This window comes from Phyllopteryx taeniolatus, chromosome 14 (genome assembly GCF_024500385.1).
Source record: "Phyllopteryx taeniolatus isolate TA_2022b chromosome 14, UOR_Ptae_1.2, whole genome shotgun sequence".
Classification (NCBI taxonomy): Eukaryota; Metazoa; Chordata; class Actinopteri; order Syngnathiformes; family Syngnathidae; genus Phyllopteryx; species Phyllopteryx taeniolatus.
The window spans coordinates 15,236,933-15,252,977 of NC_084515.1; the positions used below are offsets into that span (position 1 = coordinate 15,236,933).

Sequence of the window (16,045 nt, forward strand, 5' to 3'; positions counted from 1 at the left end):
TAAATAATAAAAAAAATAGAGATCAATCCGGGGGGGGGGGGTTTGGTGCTTGAAAACCCTACTTTGAAACCCTAACCCCATCTTGAAACCCTGACCCTGTTTTGAAACAGTATTTTGAAACCCTATTTGGAAACACTAACCCTGTTTTGAAACCCTACTTTGAAACGCTACTCTGAAACCCTAACCCCGTTTTGAAACCCGAATCCCGCTTTGAAACCCTAACCCGGTTTTCAAACCCTACTTTAAAACCCTAGTTTGAAACTCTACTTTGAAACCCTAACCCCGTTTTGAAACCGTAACCCTGATTTAAAGCCCCAATTTGAAACCCCAACCCATTTTTGAAACCCTACTCTGAAATCCTAACCCTACTTCGAAACCATAACCCTGACTTGAAACCCTACTTTGAAACCCGAACCCCGTTTTGAAACCCTACTTTAAAACCCCTAACCCTGTCTTGAAACCCTAGTTTGAAACCCTGACCCTGTTTTGAAACACTATTTTGAAACCCTATTTGGAAACACTAACCCTGTTTTGAAACCCTACTTTGAAACGCTACTCTAAACCCTAACCCCGTTTTGAAACCCGAATCCCGCTTTAAAACCCTAACCCGGTTTTCAAACCCTACTTTAAAACCCTAGTTTGAAACCCTAACCCCGTTTTGAAACCCTACTCTGAAACCCTAACCCCGTTTTGAAACCGTAACCCTGTTTTAAAGCCCCAATTTGAAACCCTAATCTGCAATCCTAACCCTCCTTCAAAACCATAACCCTGACTTGAAACCCTACTTTGAAACCCGAACCCCATTTTGAAACCCTACTTTAAAACCCCTAACCCTGTCTTGAAACCCTAGTTTGAAACCCTACTTTGAAGCCTAAACCCAATTTTGAAACCTTAACCTATTGTAAAGCCCTATTTTAAAACCCGAACCCCGTTTGGAAACCCTACTTTGAAACGATAATCCCGTTTTGAAACCCTACTCTGAAACCCAAACCCCATTTTAAACCCTAATTTGAAACACTAACCCCGTTTTGAAACCTTACTCCGAAACACTGAACCTGTTTTGAAACCCTACTCTGAACCCCTAACCACTTTTACAAAACCGTACTCTGAAACCCTAACCTCGTTTTGAAACCCAAATTCCCGTTTTTAAACACTAACCCCGTTTTGAAACCCTACTTGTGTTCCACGTTGGAGGTTCCGTTGCATCTTAAAAAGTCATTGAGGGTTATTAATAATCAATAATTGTCCCGTAAACATGTCTTGCAGTCTGTCTGTGGTGGTGGAGGATGTCTCTTCTTCCTGTTGCTTCACCGTCAAAGTCTTCCCCTACATGACGGTGGCTTCACTCAAACAACAGGTTCCAACTCAACACAACAAGAAAAAGAAAAAAACAAAACCAAAGAACATCACTGAGCGGCGCCGTTCCCTCCGCGCAGGTGTTTGTGGAGTACAGCTTTCACCCGCGCGTGCAGCGCTGGGTGATGGGTCAGTGTCTGTGCGCAGACACTCGCTCGCTGGCCTCCTACGGCGTGCAGCGCGACGGCGACACGGCGTACCTCTACCTAATCTCGGCGCGCCAGGCCCGCATCACCCGACAGCTGTTCCAGCAGGACCTGGAGGGCGCCGTGTCCGCCCCGCCTCTTCTGTCCGGCAACGGGCCCGCATCTCAAGACCGCCGGGGCTACAGCACACTGCCGCCGCGGTTACCCAACAGCAACCAGGGTGCGTCCGCACACGGTTGCGCCAGTTATATAGGACGATGCTGAACATTTCAAAGTCTGGACCGGGATTAGGCCTGATTAATAATACTTTATCAGCAACTGACCATGATGTTTCTATTCTGTGTGCTTGGATGTTTGCATTTCATTGCTGCCTGTACCTTTATAACCTTTATAAAAATGGGGTTATTTTACCACTCAGTATTTCTTATTAATTAGTTTTATTTATTTTTTTCTCACAGTTGGTGGCGATAAACCAGCTGACCTCCAGGTTGTGTTTGACATGGAGCACCTGCAGCTGAACAACAAAGCTGCCCGAACACAGGTAACCATCAAAACCACACACTTTCTGGACCACTCTTGAAAAGAAAATGCGTATATTGTCACTGTCTGAATAAAAACATTTGTTATGGTGTATTCCATCGTTTTAATATTTTGTATGCATATATTTAAAAATGTTTTCGTTTTTTTCTTAACTTAAAAGTCTTTGGAGATGTTTGCTTTTCTTTGGATAGATATGTATGTAATAATTTGTAATAATACATGCGTATATTTTTTGTAGATTTCATTCTTATATAACAAATGTACACAATTATATGCAGTACATGTGTAGATTTTTTATTTTTTTTTTAAACTGGAGATGCATGCTTCTTTTCCTTGGAACTTGACAATAACCCCCCCCCCCCCCCCCCCCCAATAATTACTTTTAGTGTTCTAGGGATTTTACTTGCGACATCAAATTGTTAAGCGAGGGTAATGTAATGTAGGTTGTGGGCCTAAAATGGGTCAATTTGTTTCTTCAGTTTGCTGCTTGTTCGAGTACACAGGGCTCCGAGGGAGGAACTACATTGCAGAAAGACGATTGGGAAAGTCTTTGCTAACCCTAACATTTTATGATCCTCTGCTTCATGTAGACGGAGTGGGCGTGTCCCTCATGCACTTTCATCAACAAGCCTTCTCGTCCGGGCTGCGAGATCTGCGCTACGGCCAAACCCGACGCACACGCCGCCGCCGACGCCCCGCAGCAGGCAGCGCGCGGCGAGCCGGCCTCAACCAGCAGCTGACCGCCCGTCGCCGCCGTCTGCTCTCGCACTCTTCCCTCTGCCCCGCCCCCACGCGCTACGCCGGTGTTGCCATACGTTGTCCACACACACACACACACACCACGATGATTGTCAAGTGCACTGAGAGTCCCGGCAGCCGATTGGCTGCTGGAGACATTTAAAGCACTGTAGCATGACGCCGGAGAAGAGAGTTCGGCCATTTTCCACAAGATGCTTTGAGTTTAGCCACACCTCTTACTTTTTAATTTCATTTTTGAAAAAAAAAAAAAAAAAAAAAGAGGCCCTTATATTTATTGGAGGGGAGGTGGTGACGGAAGGTGTGGGGATCGTTAGATTTCCGTCAGGGCAAAACTGTGAAGTTGGAGATGAGAGGATGTTTACTCTTTACAAATCTATTTTAATGGGCGTGTTTTTTTTAAAGGATTCATAATTGATGTACATTTTAGTAGCTGATTTGATTTTATTCGATTCCCTCAAGTTGTGACAGCGACGGAATGATGTTTTCAGTACATATTACTGTGTAAAAAGTCAAATGACGTTAGCTGAATAAACAATGCATCATACCACCATGGCTGTCTTATTGAGAAAAAATTTACAAAATGAAAAAAATGAATTCATTAAGTCAACATCCTGTTTTAAAGCCACTCGCAAATTCATCATTTAAAAAGCAAAACAAAGTATCAAAACAAGAATATATACATAAAAAAAAAAAAAACTCACCACCCTCCAATGTGCCATCTCTTAAATCCAAATAAAACAACATACATAAAGACATTCATCAGTTGTTGTTTTTTTTGCATAAATACACTGTTGGAGATCAGTAAATTAAGGAATTGTTAATACAAATAAGGGTATTTAAATACATTTACCATATTGACTAAGGGGAAAATAAATGAGCAACAATCAATTATTTCCACATATCTTGGAAAGTTCTTCAAACGGCAAACTCGTAGGGACTGAATCTGGTTGAAGCTAAGTGGTGCACTCCATTATTGCCTCCATTACTTCAAGATTCAAGCAATCAATTGACACTTATGCCCAGCCCTAACAGAAGTAACGTAAAAAAAAAAAAAAAAGTGTACAGTCATTCCTCCAGTGGATTAACTGTCAATACCTGGTGGGAGAAGAACCTGAGATCACCTTTGTTGAAGGCTTGTCCGTGGTCTATTTCCAGAAGAGAATGTTCCAGAAGAGCAGCCAGCAGGGATACACGAGCAGCGCCACCAGCGGGAAGACCAGCGAGCCGTACAGCTCGTGGTCCAGGATGCCCTGCGAGATGACCGACAGGAAGAGCAGCCAGCTGTCCTGGAAGCCCAGCGGCATCTCCTGCAACTCGCGGAAGGCGAAGACGGAGAAGAGCAGCGTGCAGGCGGGGCTGAGGACCACCGTGAAAACGGCCATCGGGAACCTGAGGGACAGAGGAAGCCGTCAGTTCGAAGAAAAGACGGCCGAGGCGCGTTGCGGGCGTTTCTACTTGGGGACGTGCGGCGTGACGACGGCGGCCACGGGCACGAGTGTGAGGGCGAGGATGAAGCCCAGCGAAAAGTTGACGAGGGCGGTGCAGCCCAGCAGCACGGCCAAGTACAACACGGCCACCAGCTTCAAAACTCTCCAGCCCTGCTCCGTGCCCTCGCCGGAAACAAGTCTGTCGAACACACAGCAAGTGAAAATGACGACTTGAGACATGTCAATTAAGTCTGAGACGAAATAGCCACATTGCAAAGTACGGTATACAGAGAATGCATCTTCGCGCTTCGACATTCGCCTGCGAAAGCGGAGTAACACGACAGTAGTTATTTTTCTAACAATACGTGATCAATAATAGCAATATTGGAAAGAACTGTATTTTATTTTTATTTTTTTACAATACGGTATCACCAAGAGATATTTTGTTTTTGCTAGTTTTTTTTCTAGTGATACATTATCAACAAGTCATATGTCAAAGAAAGTAAAGAATAAAGAGTGCAACCGAGTAAAGAATAGTATATTTTGCTAACCATAACCACAGAGTGTCAATAACAGCGATGTTATGTTTTTTTTCCCTTTTCCCCCCTCTAACGATACACTAACAATAATAGTGATATTAAAATGTTTACCTGTTATCGATACAGTATTGATAAGAGCAGTACTGCAACATTTGGTATACATTTGTTTTTCAAACAATGCAGGATCAATAATAGCAGTATCATAGTGTATGGTAAATATTTCTTTCCAACTATACAATATCGCTAATGATATTGCAATATTATTTTTCTAGTTATACAGTATTGTGATACTGCAATGTGTGGCTTTCATTTGTTTCTTAACGATATAGTATTAATAACTGATATCACAAAGTGTGGTATTGTTGTTTTTTATGCTATGTTAGAAAAGAGAGAACATTTCTGATACAGTTTGACATTTTTATTATTGAAAAAGTATTGATAAAAGCAGTATCACAATGTATGTTATCATTTTTTAATGCTATAGTAATGATAATAGTAACATCACAAGCTATAGTATGTTTTTTTTTCTAACAATACTTTATATATTAATCAAATACTACATAAACTATGCACTTTTTTTTTTTTTAAATGACATTGACATTACAATCATTATTTTAAAATGTGCCAGAATTTTTGTGGTCACGAATCGTGGTCTGATGTCACCTGTGCGTGTTGTGAGGCAGAGCCAACCCGGCCGTGTAAACTGCGATAGACGTCAGCACCACGGCCTCCGTCTCAGACACCGGGAAGTGCTCCACCGCCATCCCTTGGAAGCGGACGGGCAGCGCGTAGAGGGCCGCCCCGGTCAGGTGGCTGATCACCAGAGGGGTCAGCACGGACAGCACGCCGGGACTGGACTGATCGGAGGAGAATAATGTACATTCACGTGGACGGAGAGTTTAAAAACTCGTCTTGCGTGTAGCCATGGTAACCTGCTCTGCATTGGCGACGCCGTCTTGTGTCGCTGGAGGCGGCGAGAGTTGAACCCAAAGATCCAAAGCCTGTGTTTCAATCAAGGACTAAAACTGAACATGCGAGGAATCCTGCTGTTAGCTTTTTTTTTTTTTTATTGTTTTACCCCACTGAAAGGAAGGATACGCGCAGCAGCAAGATGACGCAGATCAAGCCGAACGCTGGCATGTAGTAACTGATGGAAACAAAGTTGGAGAGCGAGGGCAGAAGGTAGAAGAAGTAGGACTGGTGCAGGCGCTCCAGGAGGTTATTCAGCTTGCGATACATTCCCTCCAAGAGCCTAGAAGCGGCACACACACACACACACAGGGGGATAAACTGAATTTTGCAGTAGTTTCTCCATTCTTTTCCAGAGCTGTATATAACTAATCTTTTTATTTAGTGAATACAAAACACAAACACCATTTTAAAACACATTCACTGCCATTGACGGCGATAGAAGTCAAATATCCATTGTAACTGGGAGGGCTGGCAGTGAATGAGTTTCAACGGCTTCACGTCTCCTGGCACCCGTGAGCATCTATTTCAGCTCAAACCTACAAATTTGATACATTTATCCTTCATGTGTCATTTTCGACAAGTGTAAGCATCAAGTGAGGTAAGAGACGGGAACGTAACACAGACCTGCCGACGGTGGTCATGTCCGTCTTGTACTGGCGGAAGCTGTTGATGCCTTTGATGGTGACCGCCTCCACGTGGTAGCGCATGAAGAGCCCGTGGTCGCCCCACGGACGGCCGCTGGCCTGCTTGAGCACCATCAGCATCATCGTCTGTACGGCGTGGCTGTAGCCCAACGTGCTGTCCCAGTCGTTCCTCTGCAACTGTGACAAAACATTTCATGGATTATTTAAAATGCGGGCGTCCATGTTTATGTTCCCAGGGGCTGTGGCACTGTTTTGTTATGCCCAGTCTGCTTCTTTTCTTGTCATTTCAACGCATTTCTCTTTATTTTGTTTGAAACTCCAATTTCACTTCACATAAATTTTAATCGTATGGTAACATTGTTTCATATTATTCCAAAAAGTCACCCCCTGATGCAGTTTAGTTTATTTATTTATTTATTTTTACATTACTTTCAAATGTTCAAACTGTATCAGAAATGGATTAAACACAGCTTGACATGATAGTTTTATGACCCTGCATACACACATTTGGAATCAAATCAGATTGACTGGATTTTTGCTCATTTCAATATTTTTCGTGTGTATTCTTTTATGTGGGGAAAATGGATGAGTTTACAGGTGAGGCAAGGCAACCTAGAACAATAAAATGTGTGTTTTATCTAACATGCAAACCTATATACTGAATGCTCTTGTTTATGAAGTTCAGGGGAAATTCCTGGAAGAATTTTTGCAGCTTTCCTACCTTGCCCTGGATGGTGCACAGGACACCAATCTTCTGACAGAAAGCGGAGAAGAGGTTGGTGAGGTCCAGGTTGGGCAGCTGCCCGTTGAGCCCCTCGAGCACGATGTCCAGGCTGGTCACCACGTCGCTGCTGAGCTCCAGAGAGAGCGCCGCCTGGATGGAACCGCCGCGGCCTTGGAGAGGCGACCAGTGCATGCCTGCACGGAGGAAGACGTGGATGAAGCCTGACAGTTGGACCGGCGGTGTGCACGAGGAGGAGAGGGACGCTCGGTCACCTGTGGTGTTGGTGTGGTGGTATCCCTCCAGCCAGGCCTGCATGCCGATCAGATCGTGTTCATTGACCAGGAAGATGATGTCCTTGGCCCAGTACACCTGATCTATTAAGAGGAAAGGTACCAAGGTTTTTGGTGTGAAAATCTGAAGTCAGCATTTCATTTGAATGACCATACAGAAAAACGTATTTCCGCCAAACTGTGCATGGCTCTTTTCATTTGTGTGCAAAACCAGCTAAAGGTACGACTTGATGAGTTTAGTTTCACTTTTTTTTTTTTTGTTGCAGTCCGCGAGCATTGCGGACAAGCTGGGCAGTGACCCACCGGGGAGGAAAAAGCGTGCGGTTGTTGGGCAGCGGCACTTCGTAATGCACCTTACCACCACAGAAAAGACGTTAGCCAGGTGGCATGAGTTTTTAGATGATTTTTGTTATTATGCTATGGACTGTTCTGGGGGGTAAAAAACTGAGGGGGAAAAACAAATTTCTCAAATTACAAATAATCTTTAAAAAAAAACATGAACAAAACAAACAAAAATATATATATAAAGGGGCTACTGATTTTTCAAATGTATATTTTGTTATGTTTAAAAGTTCTTTATTTGAATACAACCACAAAATAGAAATAATATTCTAAGAAACAAACTAAAGCTAATTTTGATTTTAAAAAATGGTAAAAAAAATTTTTAAAAAATGGGCTAATGTTCTGCCTTTACAGGAACTTCTCCTCGCCAATTTCTTTTAATTTGAATGGAACCAGAACATATATTTTGTAAAACAAATTTTTTTTTTTAAAGTTTTTTTTACATAATCTAAGCAACATTCTAAAAAATTCTAAAATGTTTTTTTTTTTTATCTCTACCATGTAGCAGACTGTTCTGCCTTGTCAGAAGTCCTCCTTTTGATGTGTTCTTTAAAAAATATATATATTCTGACAAATAAAATAAACAAAATACAAAACAAACTGCTACAAAAATTGCTTTGGCAGAGGTCTTCTGTTTACTGAGAAAACAATTCCATGAGGAAACAAACACTAATATCCAAATAATAAAAATAAAATAAAATCCATATATAATCAAATGATTTTCTCTTTTATATTTTAATTTCTATTTTATTATAACTAGTATACTGCAATTAAGAAATTTTAAATATTTTTGCAAGACAGTTTTTTTTTTTTTACCCAAATGGTGCACATAAATGACTGCTTTAAAAAAGGGTCATTAAAAAAAAATCTGAGCTAGCAACTGAGGCTTACTTTTTGCACAATAGATGTTGACATTTTCATAGTTTTATGCGGAACTTACTTCTGAAGTACTGCGCCAAAACCAGCAGCAGCCCCACAGCCTGGTTGTTGGCGTGGCCTTGGCTACACGGCGCGGTCAGCACCAGGGCTTCGGTCCGCGGCGCTCGTGGAGACCGCAGGATGCCGTACACATTTGTACCTTTCACCAACTTGATGGGAAAAAGGCGGCAGAAAAGTTGAGTGGTGAGAGTTGAACTCAGAAGACGTGCAAGAAGAGTTGAATTACAAATCTCTCTCTGTTTTCATCCGGGAAGGGGAGCGTGCGGGAGAAGCTCTGCGTGAACACCTCCAGGCCTCGATCCTGCATGGTTTTCACCAGCCAGTTCACCGGCATCCCGCTGCAAAGCGCACACAAACAAATCATTTGCTTCCGACAAAAGCGCGGGCCACCCATGATCCATCCCAACGCCGTTCGCCTTACCCTGCTTTCTTCTTTTGCGCCGCAAATTCCCTGGCCGTGACCAGCGCCCTCTCCCCGGCCGGGAAGTGTTCCTCCACCATGGTGGAGCCCATGGCGTTCTCGGACATGTACGTACGCATGGTGAACGGCTCGAAGGCCAAACCCATGAACCAGGCCACGCCCACCATGTAGCAGAGCACACTGGAGGAGGTGAACGAAGGGTGAGAGGAAGAAGAAGAACGATGTTATCGCCAGTTGTTGGTCTGGTTATTCTTGTGATAACGGTTCAAGGACAGCTCTGTTTCGAACACGCAACTTCTACAGTATGCCACTTCATCTTATTAAAAAAAGCTTGTAGGTGACTTTCATGGAAGAAGGGCTGGCTTTTACAGTATGTGTGCATATTTAATTATCAACAAGGTAAAATGTATTTCTTAAACTCGTCCATAACTAACTAATTATATAAAAATAAGATTTACCAATAAAAATGATGTCAATTGTAGTTTTTGGAATCCCGAGACAGTTATGCATGACATTAGAAATGACATCACTGCACCCCCTCTCTTTTCTCACAGAGATGTAGAGGTGAGGCCTTCTTTTGCAAAATAGAAATGTGCAATTGGCAGGGTTGGGCGTGAGTAACTGCGATTGCCTTCCATGTCTATTGCTTTACCGTAAAAGTGTGTGAGACTTTTTTCCTTTCATGTTGTCCGTTTCTTAGCAGGAAATAAAGTCACTAATCACTTTTCGGAAAAGGCTAGAGGGGCCGGAAAGGTCGCTACATTAGAATCACTGTCTGCTTTTTGTAAACTAGTGCATCTCTGATCACAGCCATGCTGTTAGTGCAAGCAGTGCATGGCAATGAGGATGAGTTTTGAACTTCATTTCTATAAATACCTATATATTGTGCACCTCTTAGTGTAGTTTATGTCTTTGTCATTTGGCAATGTAGGCCTTCTCTCTTTTTTTTTTTTAAGGGAATGTAATTCATTTTTTCAATATATCTATCTAATATAATTTTATCCTCTAATTATAAATAGAGCTCCTCAAAAAGAGGAAGAAGAACATGAATAAATGCAACGGATATGAATGTAAGTGCAAAACTGAGGAACTGGAGATCATAAACACACCAGATTGGAGCATTGAGGCGAGTGAGCAGGCTGATCAATGCCCTTCTTTGATTGGGATCAGATATGAGTCCCATTGTGGTGCTCTGGAATGAAAACTGCGACAAACATATTTTATAAGACCACATCTGAATATACATATATAAACATGAAACAGACATATTAGGGCTAGCTCTGGCACTTCTGACAGCCCGCACCCGGCTAACTAGCTAGCTTCAGCACAGGGACGACACATTTAGTTTTTCAAGCGTGAACACGAAACTATTCGTGAATAACTCGCTTAAATGTTTTGTGATGTTTTAAGAGATTAAATGCAAAATATTTACCCTGTCCCAGTGTAAACGCCGGTCAGAGCCGCCGACGGAAGAAAGCTTATCGTTCGCTCATAGAAACCACACTTGCTTGCATTCTCGTTGTTTCCACACGGAGCAATAGCATGGCGGACCAACATCCGGTAATCGTTAATGGCCTTCTCGGCCGCTTTGGGGGACCTTTTCAAAAATTATATTTACCCTTGATGGCATAGCTTGCGGGGCTATAATCAATTTTCTGAACCGTTTCTCCTCACAAGGGTCGCGGGAGTGCTGGAACCTATCCCAGCTATCTTCGGGCAGGAGGCGGGGTACACCCTGAACTGGTCCCCAGCCAATCGCAGGGCACACATAAACAAACGACCATTCGCACTCACATTCACACCTACGGGCAATTTAGAGTCTTCAATCAACCTACCACGCATGTTTTTGGGATGTGGGAGGAAACCGGAACATGCAAACTCCACACAGGCGGGGCCGGGATTTGAACCCTCGCCCCCCAATGCATGTGTTGTTGGTTTTTGGGCCATAACTGTAGAATCATAGAAAGCACACATTTATTGTTTTTCACATATACACAATAATGTACAATGGCATTTTGTGGAAAAGTAATGGTCATAAATGTCGAAAACTGTTTGATTCTCCACATGTTTGAGTCCTGGAAAGTCAAAGATTGTTGTTCTAAAATAAGCAAGCAAGTGCAGGTGTCAGTCTCCAGTGGCCAGCGAGGCCTCTCGTAGGTGCTGACGCACCACCTGGTCGAGCACCTTGCTCACACCTTTGCAAGCCGTCATGGCGGCGTCCATCATGGCCTCCAGGTGGTCCTGATGCAGCCTGGCGTCCATCTGCAGCAGCGCGATCTGCCCGCCGCGGGGCAGCAGCGCTAGCGCCAGGGAGCTCACGCCGCCGCTCTCCTCGGCGTAGCAAAGGTCGGCGAGCGGCGTCTCGTCCACGAAGCCCACGGTGGAGGCGCACACGTAGTCCAGCATGGGGATGCCGGCGTCGATCACGGCCAGTGTGGCGGCATTCACGCACACGCTGTAGTTGCCGCCGTCTGACTGGAGAATCTGTTGGTGGGGAAAAAAACAACAACAATCATATTAACACTCACTTAAAGGGGACACATTGGGGCAAATTGAATTTTAAACTAAAACATGTGCCTTGACTTAACAAAGGTTGGGACACGATGTAGTGTAAGAACTGCTGTCTCCATGAGTGAAAATTATTTTTATACACTTTCTGGCGAGATGAAGCCTCTGTTAGTCTCCGTCCCCAGTTGTCACGCTAACGAAAGCTGCGCTCACAATTATATAGAATAATAATAACATAAAGGATAGTATAGAAACAGGGTGTGTGATATATTTCCTTAACCGTGGCACAGAGCATGCAACTGAGACTCCTGGAAACTGTTAAAAAAATGCATTCAAAGGAAAATACAAAAACAACATCTCACGGGAGTACATTTACCTTGACGTAAATGTCTATTTGAGAGCGCGGGTAGAGTTGCGTCATCACGGCGGCTTCGAACGTCTGCTTGAGGTGGAGGCTCATCTCCGTAGACTTGCGGTCGCCGTGCGGCCTCCTCTTCCTCTCCGACGTGCTGAACGTGGCCATGCTGTACTGGCAGTTGATGACGGCCCGGTCGTGAAGGGTCCGACTGCGGGAACCTCGCATCTGAAGGGTGAAACGAGCTTCGATGTCAACCAATCAATCGGGATTTTTTTTTTAAATTTTTTTTTTAAGATAATGGAGAAATATTTGTAAGACAACTTCCAAAAGATGCTTTTAAATTGATTTGGAGCAAAGTTCATCTACTTGTGGATGTTTTAATAGATTTTCTCCTATATTGTCATTGCTGATTTTTATCATTTTTAACATGAATACATAAGATATCTTTATGGTGTCAGGTTGTCATCAACTGTGGTGCTGACTGTCCACCCATATGTTTTAATGAATATTATATTACAAATACTTATTTCATTATACTAGTTTTAAAATGTAATTTTTGTATAAATTATGTATTTTTATTTTCAATATTAGTTATCATACATAAGAATTATATAGATATACAGTGACAAATATAATTTAGTATTAAAATTCTAAATATATAGATACAGTGAAAATATTCAATTAAAATAAATATAAATGACAACTATTTCCATTATACTGTACTGTAAATATTAATTTTATATACATTTCCACGGCAAATTACGACAATCTGCTATCGCTAGAATTATTTACCCAATATATGCGTTTCTTTGATGAATATTTTTAAATGAATCTTTTTTTCCCATTTCAAGACTATATGGTTGTCAAACGGCCAACAGCTTTCTTTTCAAGTGTTTGCGCTCCTCGAGTACGTTGCATCTTTGGAGCAAAAGTTAGCACAGGGGCTAACTTCCGGTGCTACTTACTTCGTGTGGTCCGTACACAACCGCTAAGGCTTTGGTGTTTCCCTGCTCTAAATACGCCGAGCCATCGGCCTGGGCGAACACACCCATGCGGGCTTGAACCTTGCGAAGCTCGGTGGCTTTGCGTCCATCCAGACGGTAGCCTTGGTCGGACAGCAGCTCCAAACCCGCCATGTTTCCACTCCCGAGATCAGGCGGTGAAAGGGGAAGGGGACACGTGCATGCCTACTGCAGAACTACATTACCCATAATGCTTTCCGCTGGCACGGCTATGGAAAGTCAGTAGACAAAAGCTGCAGCTGTATGACGGAACCCATATTTTACGCACAAATGAGAGTTCACATAAAAAGATTTTAAACTACAGTGACGTTAATCAAAGGACACTCCACAAATGAAACACTTTTAAAAATAAATTTAATAGCATCTCTAATGTGTATAAATAAAACATATGAAACAATGCATATACGTATAATGTAATGAATGAGCTGAACAAGAACAGGGTTACATGTGATACAAAGGAGCAGTTCATGTAGTCAATGTACGGTGAAGAAAAAACAGTACCTTGAAATCAAAGCGGTCAAATTTGCACACCTAATAAGTTTGCAATCCACATTCCTCAAAAATAAAATGAAACAAAAACTTCTCGGCCGGTAACAGAGAGAGCTGCAGTTTCATGTTCTGTTTATTAAAATGTCAAAATCAATAACTGATAATAGTCTGTACTTCTTTTCCTTAAAGGTTTCACTAACCACGTTGAAGTGCAAAGCTCCAACACTATTCACATTGACCATCTCACCTTTTAGACTAAATTTAAGAAATCCCAAAAGGATTTCCTTTCACTTTTTAAATGTACATCAGTCACATTGTATTGAAACAAAGGGAGACCTGAAATCTAGGGAAAAAACCAAAACAAAAATATGACTAATATAGTAGACACTGAGACAAAAACCAGAGTAACAAATGACACGGGTAATAATGTAACAAGGTTGCTTATTCTCAGCGTCTGGAGTCGGGAATACCGAGGAGGATGCTTTTGCTCTTTCTAAGGCAAAAACCAAAGAAAGCGAGCAGACTCAGTTTAGTTGCCCTCTGAAACACTCGGCGTCGTACAAAACGGGGCAAATGAAGATTGCTACTTCTCAAAGCCGGGCCAAGAACGGAACACGAGTCCATCCCCTCTCGTCTTACTTTTTGTCCATTGAAAAAAGGGGGTGATGACAACTACCTCCTTTAAAAAGTACAAAATAAAAAGTGGATCGGTTAAAAAAAGAAAAGGTGGTGAGTCTGCTTTAATACGCAGGTGTAGGTGACAGTGAGAGGTAATCGGCACCAAAGGATCATGGCAACCCCATTGAGCTGTGTGTGTTGTACAAGTGGCAAGGATAGGACGGAGGGAGGAAACCTGGCCTTTGCTTAATTTCCTTAAAGTCCTCAGAAGAGTGCAAAGATCCCTTTATTTCCCTGACATATCCTGTCGTCACGCATCACGTCACGTCCCTAAAACTCGGCAAACTCCTTCACGCATTTTTCCGTGACGGAAACGCGGATCTCCTCCTCGTCGTAGTCGTCGAAGTTGCTGGTGTCCCCGGGGCCTCTGCACTTTGGTATGAATGGGGCCTCCACCTGCCACAGTAAAAAGAAAAAAGAAAAAAAAACAACATAATTATTCATTCAATGTTATTCTTCTACAAGCAGCAATGTGGGCTAGTGGTTAGCACATCTGCATCAACAGTCCAGAGGCACGCATGTTTGATGACAAGGACTGTATATAAAAAATTCCACCTTTATAACACGGCGTACAAATGAAGCTTACATTGACCAAATGAGAATGGAACGCCCTCATAAAGGACCCCCTGTAGTGGCTTATATAGACAAATCCACTGCTGGAGTGTAGTCGCAAACGATGGGATGTAACACCAAAGTGTAAAATGTGCCCTGCACTTCATTAAGTGTAATCTAGCCAGCAGGAATGCTACAATGGCAGAAAATAGCGTCTTGCCTTCCTCTCGTAGATTGCGATCCAGTCCGTAGTGGCAAACCACTTGTGGCCCTTGATGTCGTTGACGCCATTTTTGAGGTTGCCGAAGCGCTTGGTCAGGTCCACCTGCAGCAGGTTCCTCAGCAGATCCTTCAAGTCCGAGCTGAAGTGGGAGGGGAAGCGCACCTGAGAAGACAGAACAAAGTCGTTCCGTTGTTCAACATTAATACCAAAGACACCCCTACGCTCCTACCTTGCCAGAGACGATCTTCTCGTAGATCTGAATGGGCTGGTCAGCGAAGAACGGAGGGTAGCCGGCCGCCATCTCATAGATGAGGACTCCCAGGGCCCACCAGTCCACAGCTTTGTTGTAACCCTGAAAGAATAATCACACCAAATGACTCTAGGGATAAAAAAATACAAATAAATAAAAGAAATTCTACTCATCGCCTCCCCAAATTGCTCAAGAGTCTCAAATTAAGGATATTTGATGATAATAATAAGTTACACTGACCTGAACCTCTATTTTTGAACGACAATACGGTCATCCAATTTTCGTAAAAAATGGCTCTCAAGTCGCACAAAACCTTGAACCGCTGCCGGGCAACACATTGGTATTTGCTTTTATTTTGCTTTGTTTTACTCTGCTGTCTGCAGCCATGTCAGCATTGCAAATACCTGAGAATCTGCTCTCAATTGCCTTACCTGGACAAATAAAGGTTAAAATAAATACAAATTGTCAGTGCTCAAAGGACTAAGTGTTGTTGGTGCTTTTACGCCACACTTACTCCAAAAGACTGAGCAGCCTCAACATGGGGTGTTAAGACGAAAAATGGAAAAAGAATAAAGACAGGAAGCTACGCAAGTCACCATAAATGTTGACAAAAAAATCATGTCAAGACTGTCAAAAAGATGACATGTGAACGCATCACTGTGTGTTAAAAGTGTTCTGTTCATTTTTTGTTTGTTTGTTTTAATATTAAGGGTGGTTAACTTATTTTTTTACACTTGCAGGACTGTTGGAAATCCCAAAATTATACATCATTTTGGAATGCGAACAAAATCCGAGGTTCTACTGTTTTTGAATACAAAAATAAAATGCAATTTTGAGCATGAACATCGCTTAGAAAGAAACGGGGA

At 42.6% G+C, this 16,045-nt stretch overlaps 4 protein-coding genes across 11 annotated transcripts in view; 1 reads left to right on the forward strand and 3 right to left on the reverse strand.

Moving 5' to 3' along the window:
• The window catches only part of LOC133488714 (ranBP-type and C3HC4-type zinc finger-containing protein 1-like), a 6,508-nt gene extending 3,160 nt beyond the window's left edge, over positions 1-3,348 (forward strand). Inside the window, exons 5-8 of the mRNA XM_061796941.1 lie at positions 1,267-1,357; positions 1,437-1,722; positions 1,961-2,043; positions 2,633-3,348. Of these exons, the coding sequence (XP_061652925.1) occupies positions 1,267-1,357; positions 1,437-1,722; positions 1,961-2,043; positions 2,633-2,782 (610 nt within the window). The 3' untranslated portion in view covers positions 2,783-3,348. The remainder of the gene's footprint in view (positions 1-1,266; positions 1,358-1,436; positions 1,723-1,960; positions 2,044-2,632) is intronic.
• On the reverse strand, positions 3,042-10,761 carry gpaa1 (glycosylphosphatidylinositol anchor attachment 1). 3 transcript variants are annotated; one of them, XM_061796936.1, is made up of 13 exons: positions 10,532-10,761; positions 9,100-9,279; positions 8,905-9,016; positions 8,680-8,827; positions 7,380-7,481; positions 7,105-7,301; positions 6,364-6,560; positions 5,866-6,019; positions 5,700-5,768; positions 5,431-5,624; positions 4,257-4,427; positions 3,923-4,190; positions 3,042-3,826 (listed from the first exon to the last, which is right to left on the reverse strand). In XM_061796936.1, the coding sequence occupies exons 1-12, from the start codon at positions 10,654-10,656 to the stop codon at positions 3,947-3,949; spliced, it is 1,893 nt and encodes a 630-aa protein (XP_061652920.1). In that variant the 5' UTR covers positions 10,657-10,761; the 3' UTR covers positions 3,042-3,826; positions 3,923-3,946. The 3 variants fall into 3 exon arrangements, with proteins under 3 accessions (XP_061652920.1, XP_061652921.1, XP_061652919.1); XM_061796937.1 differs by adding an exon at positions 10,209-10,303 and having other exon boundaries at positions 3,042-4,190; positions 10,532-10,669; XM_061796935.1 differs by having other exon boundaries at positions 3,042-4,190; positions 10,532-10,758.
• Positions 10,762-11,049: 288 nt separating this feature from the next.
• exosc4 (exosome component 4) lies at positions 11,050-13,155 on the reverse strand. The gene is made up of 3 exons (XM_061797304.1): positions 12,931-13,155; positions 11,984-12,190; positions 11,050-11,583 (listed from the first exon to the last, which is right to left on the reverse strand). Exons 1-3 carry the CDS (start codon positions 13,099-13,101, stop codon positions 11,224-11,226), a joined length of 738 nt encoding a protein of 245 aa, XP_061653288.1. The 5' UTR covers positions 13,102-13,155; the 3' UTR covers positions 11,050-11,223.
• Positions 13,156-13,324: 169 nt separating this feature from the next.
• Positions 13,325-16,045, reverse strand: part of prkacbb (protein kinase, cAMP-dependent, catalytic, beta b) — a 28,382-nt gene continuing 25,661 nt past the window's right edge. For all 6 annotated transcript variants that reach the window (XM_061797300.1, XM_061797299.1, XM_061797301.1 and 3 more), the window contains 3 exons: positions 15,159-15,281; positions 14,927-15,091; positions 13,325-14,550 (listed from right to left, as the gene is read on the reverse strand). In XM_061797300.1, coding sequence (XP_061653284.1) covers positions 14,425-14,550; positions 14,927-15,091; positions 15,159-15,281 — 414 coding nt within the window. In that variant the 3' untranslated portion in view covers positions 13,325-14,424. The remainder of the gene's footprint in view (positions 14,551-14,926; positions 15,092-15,158; positions 15,282-16,045) is intronic.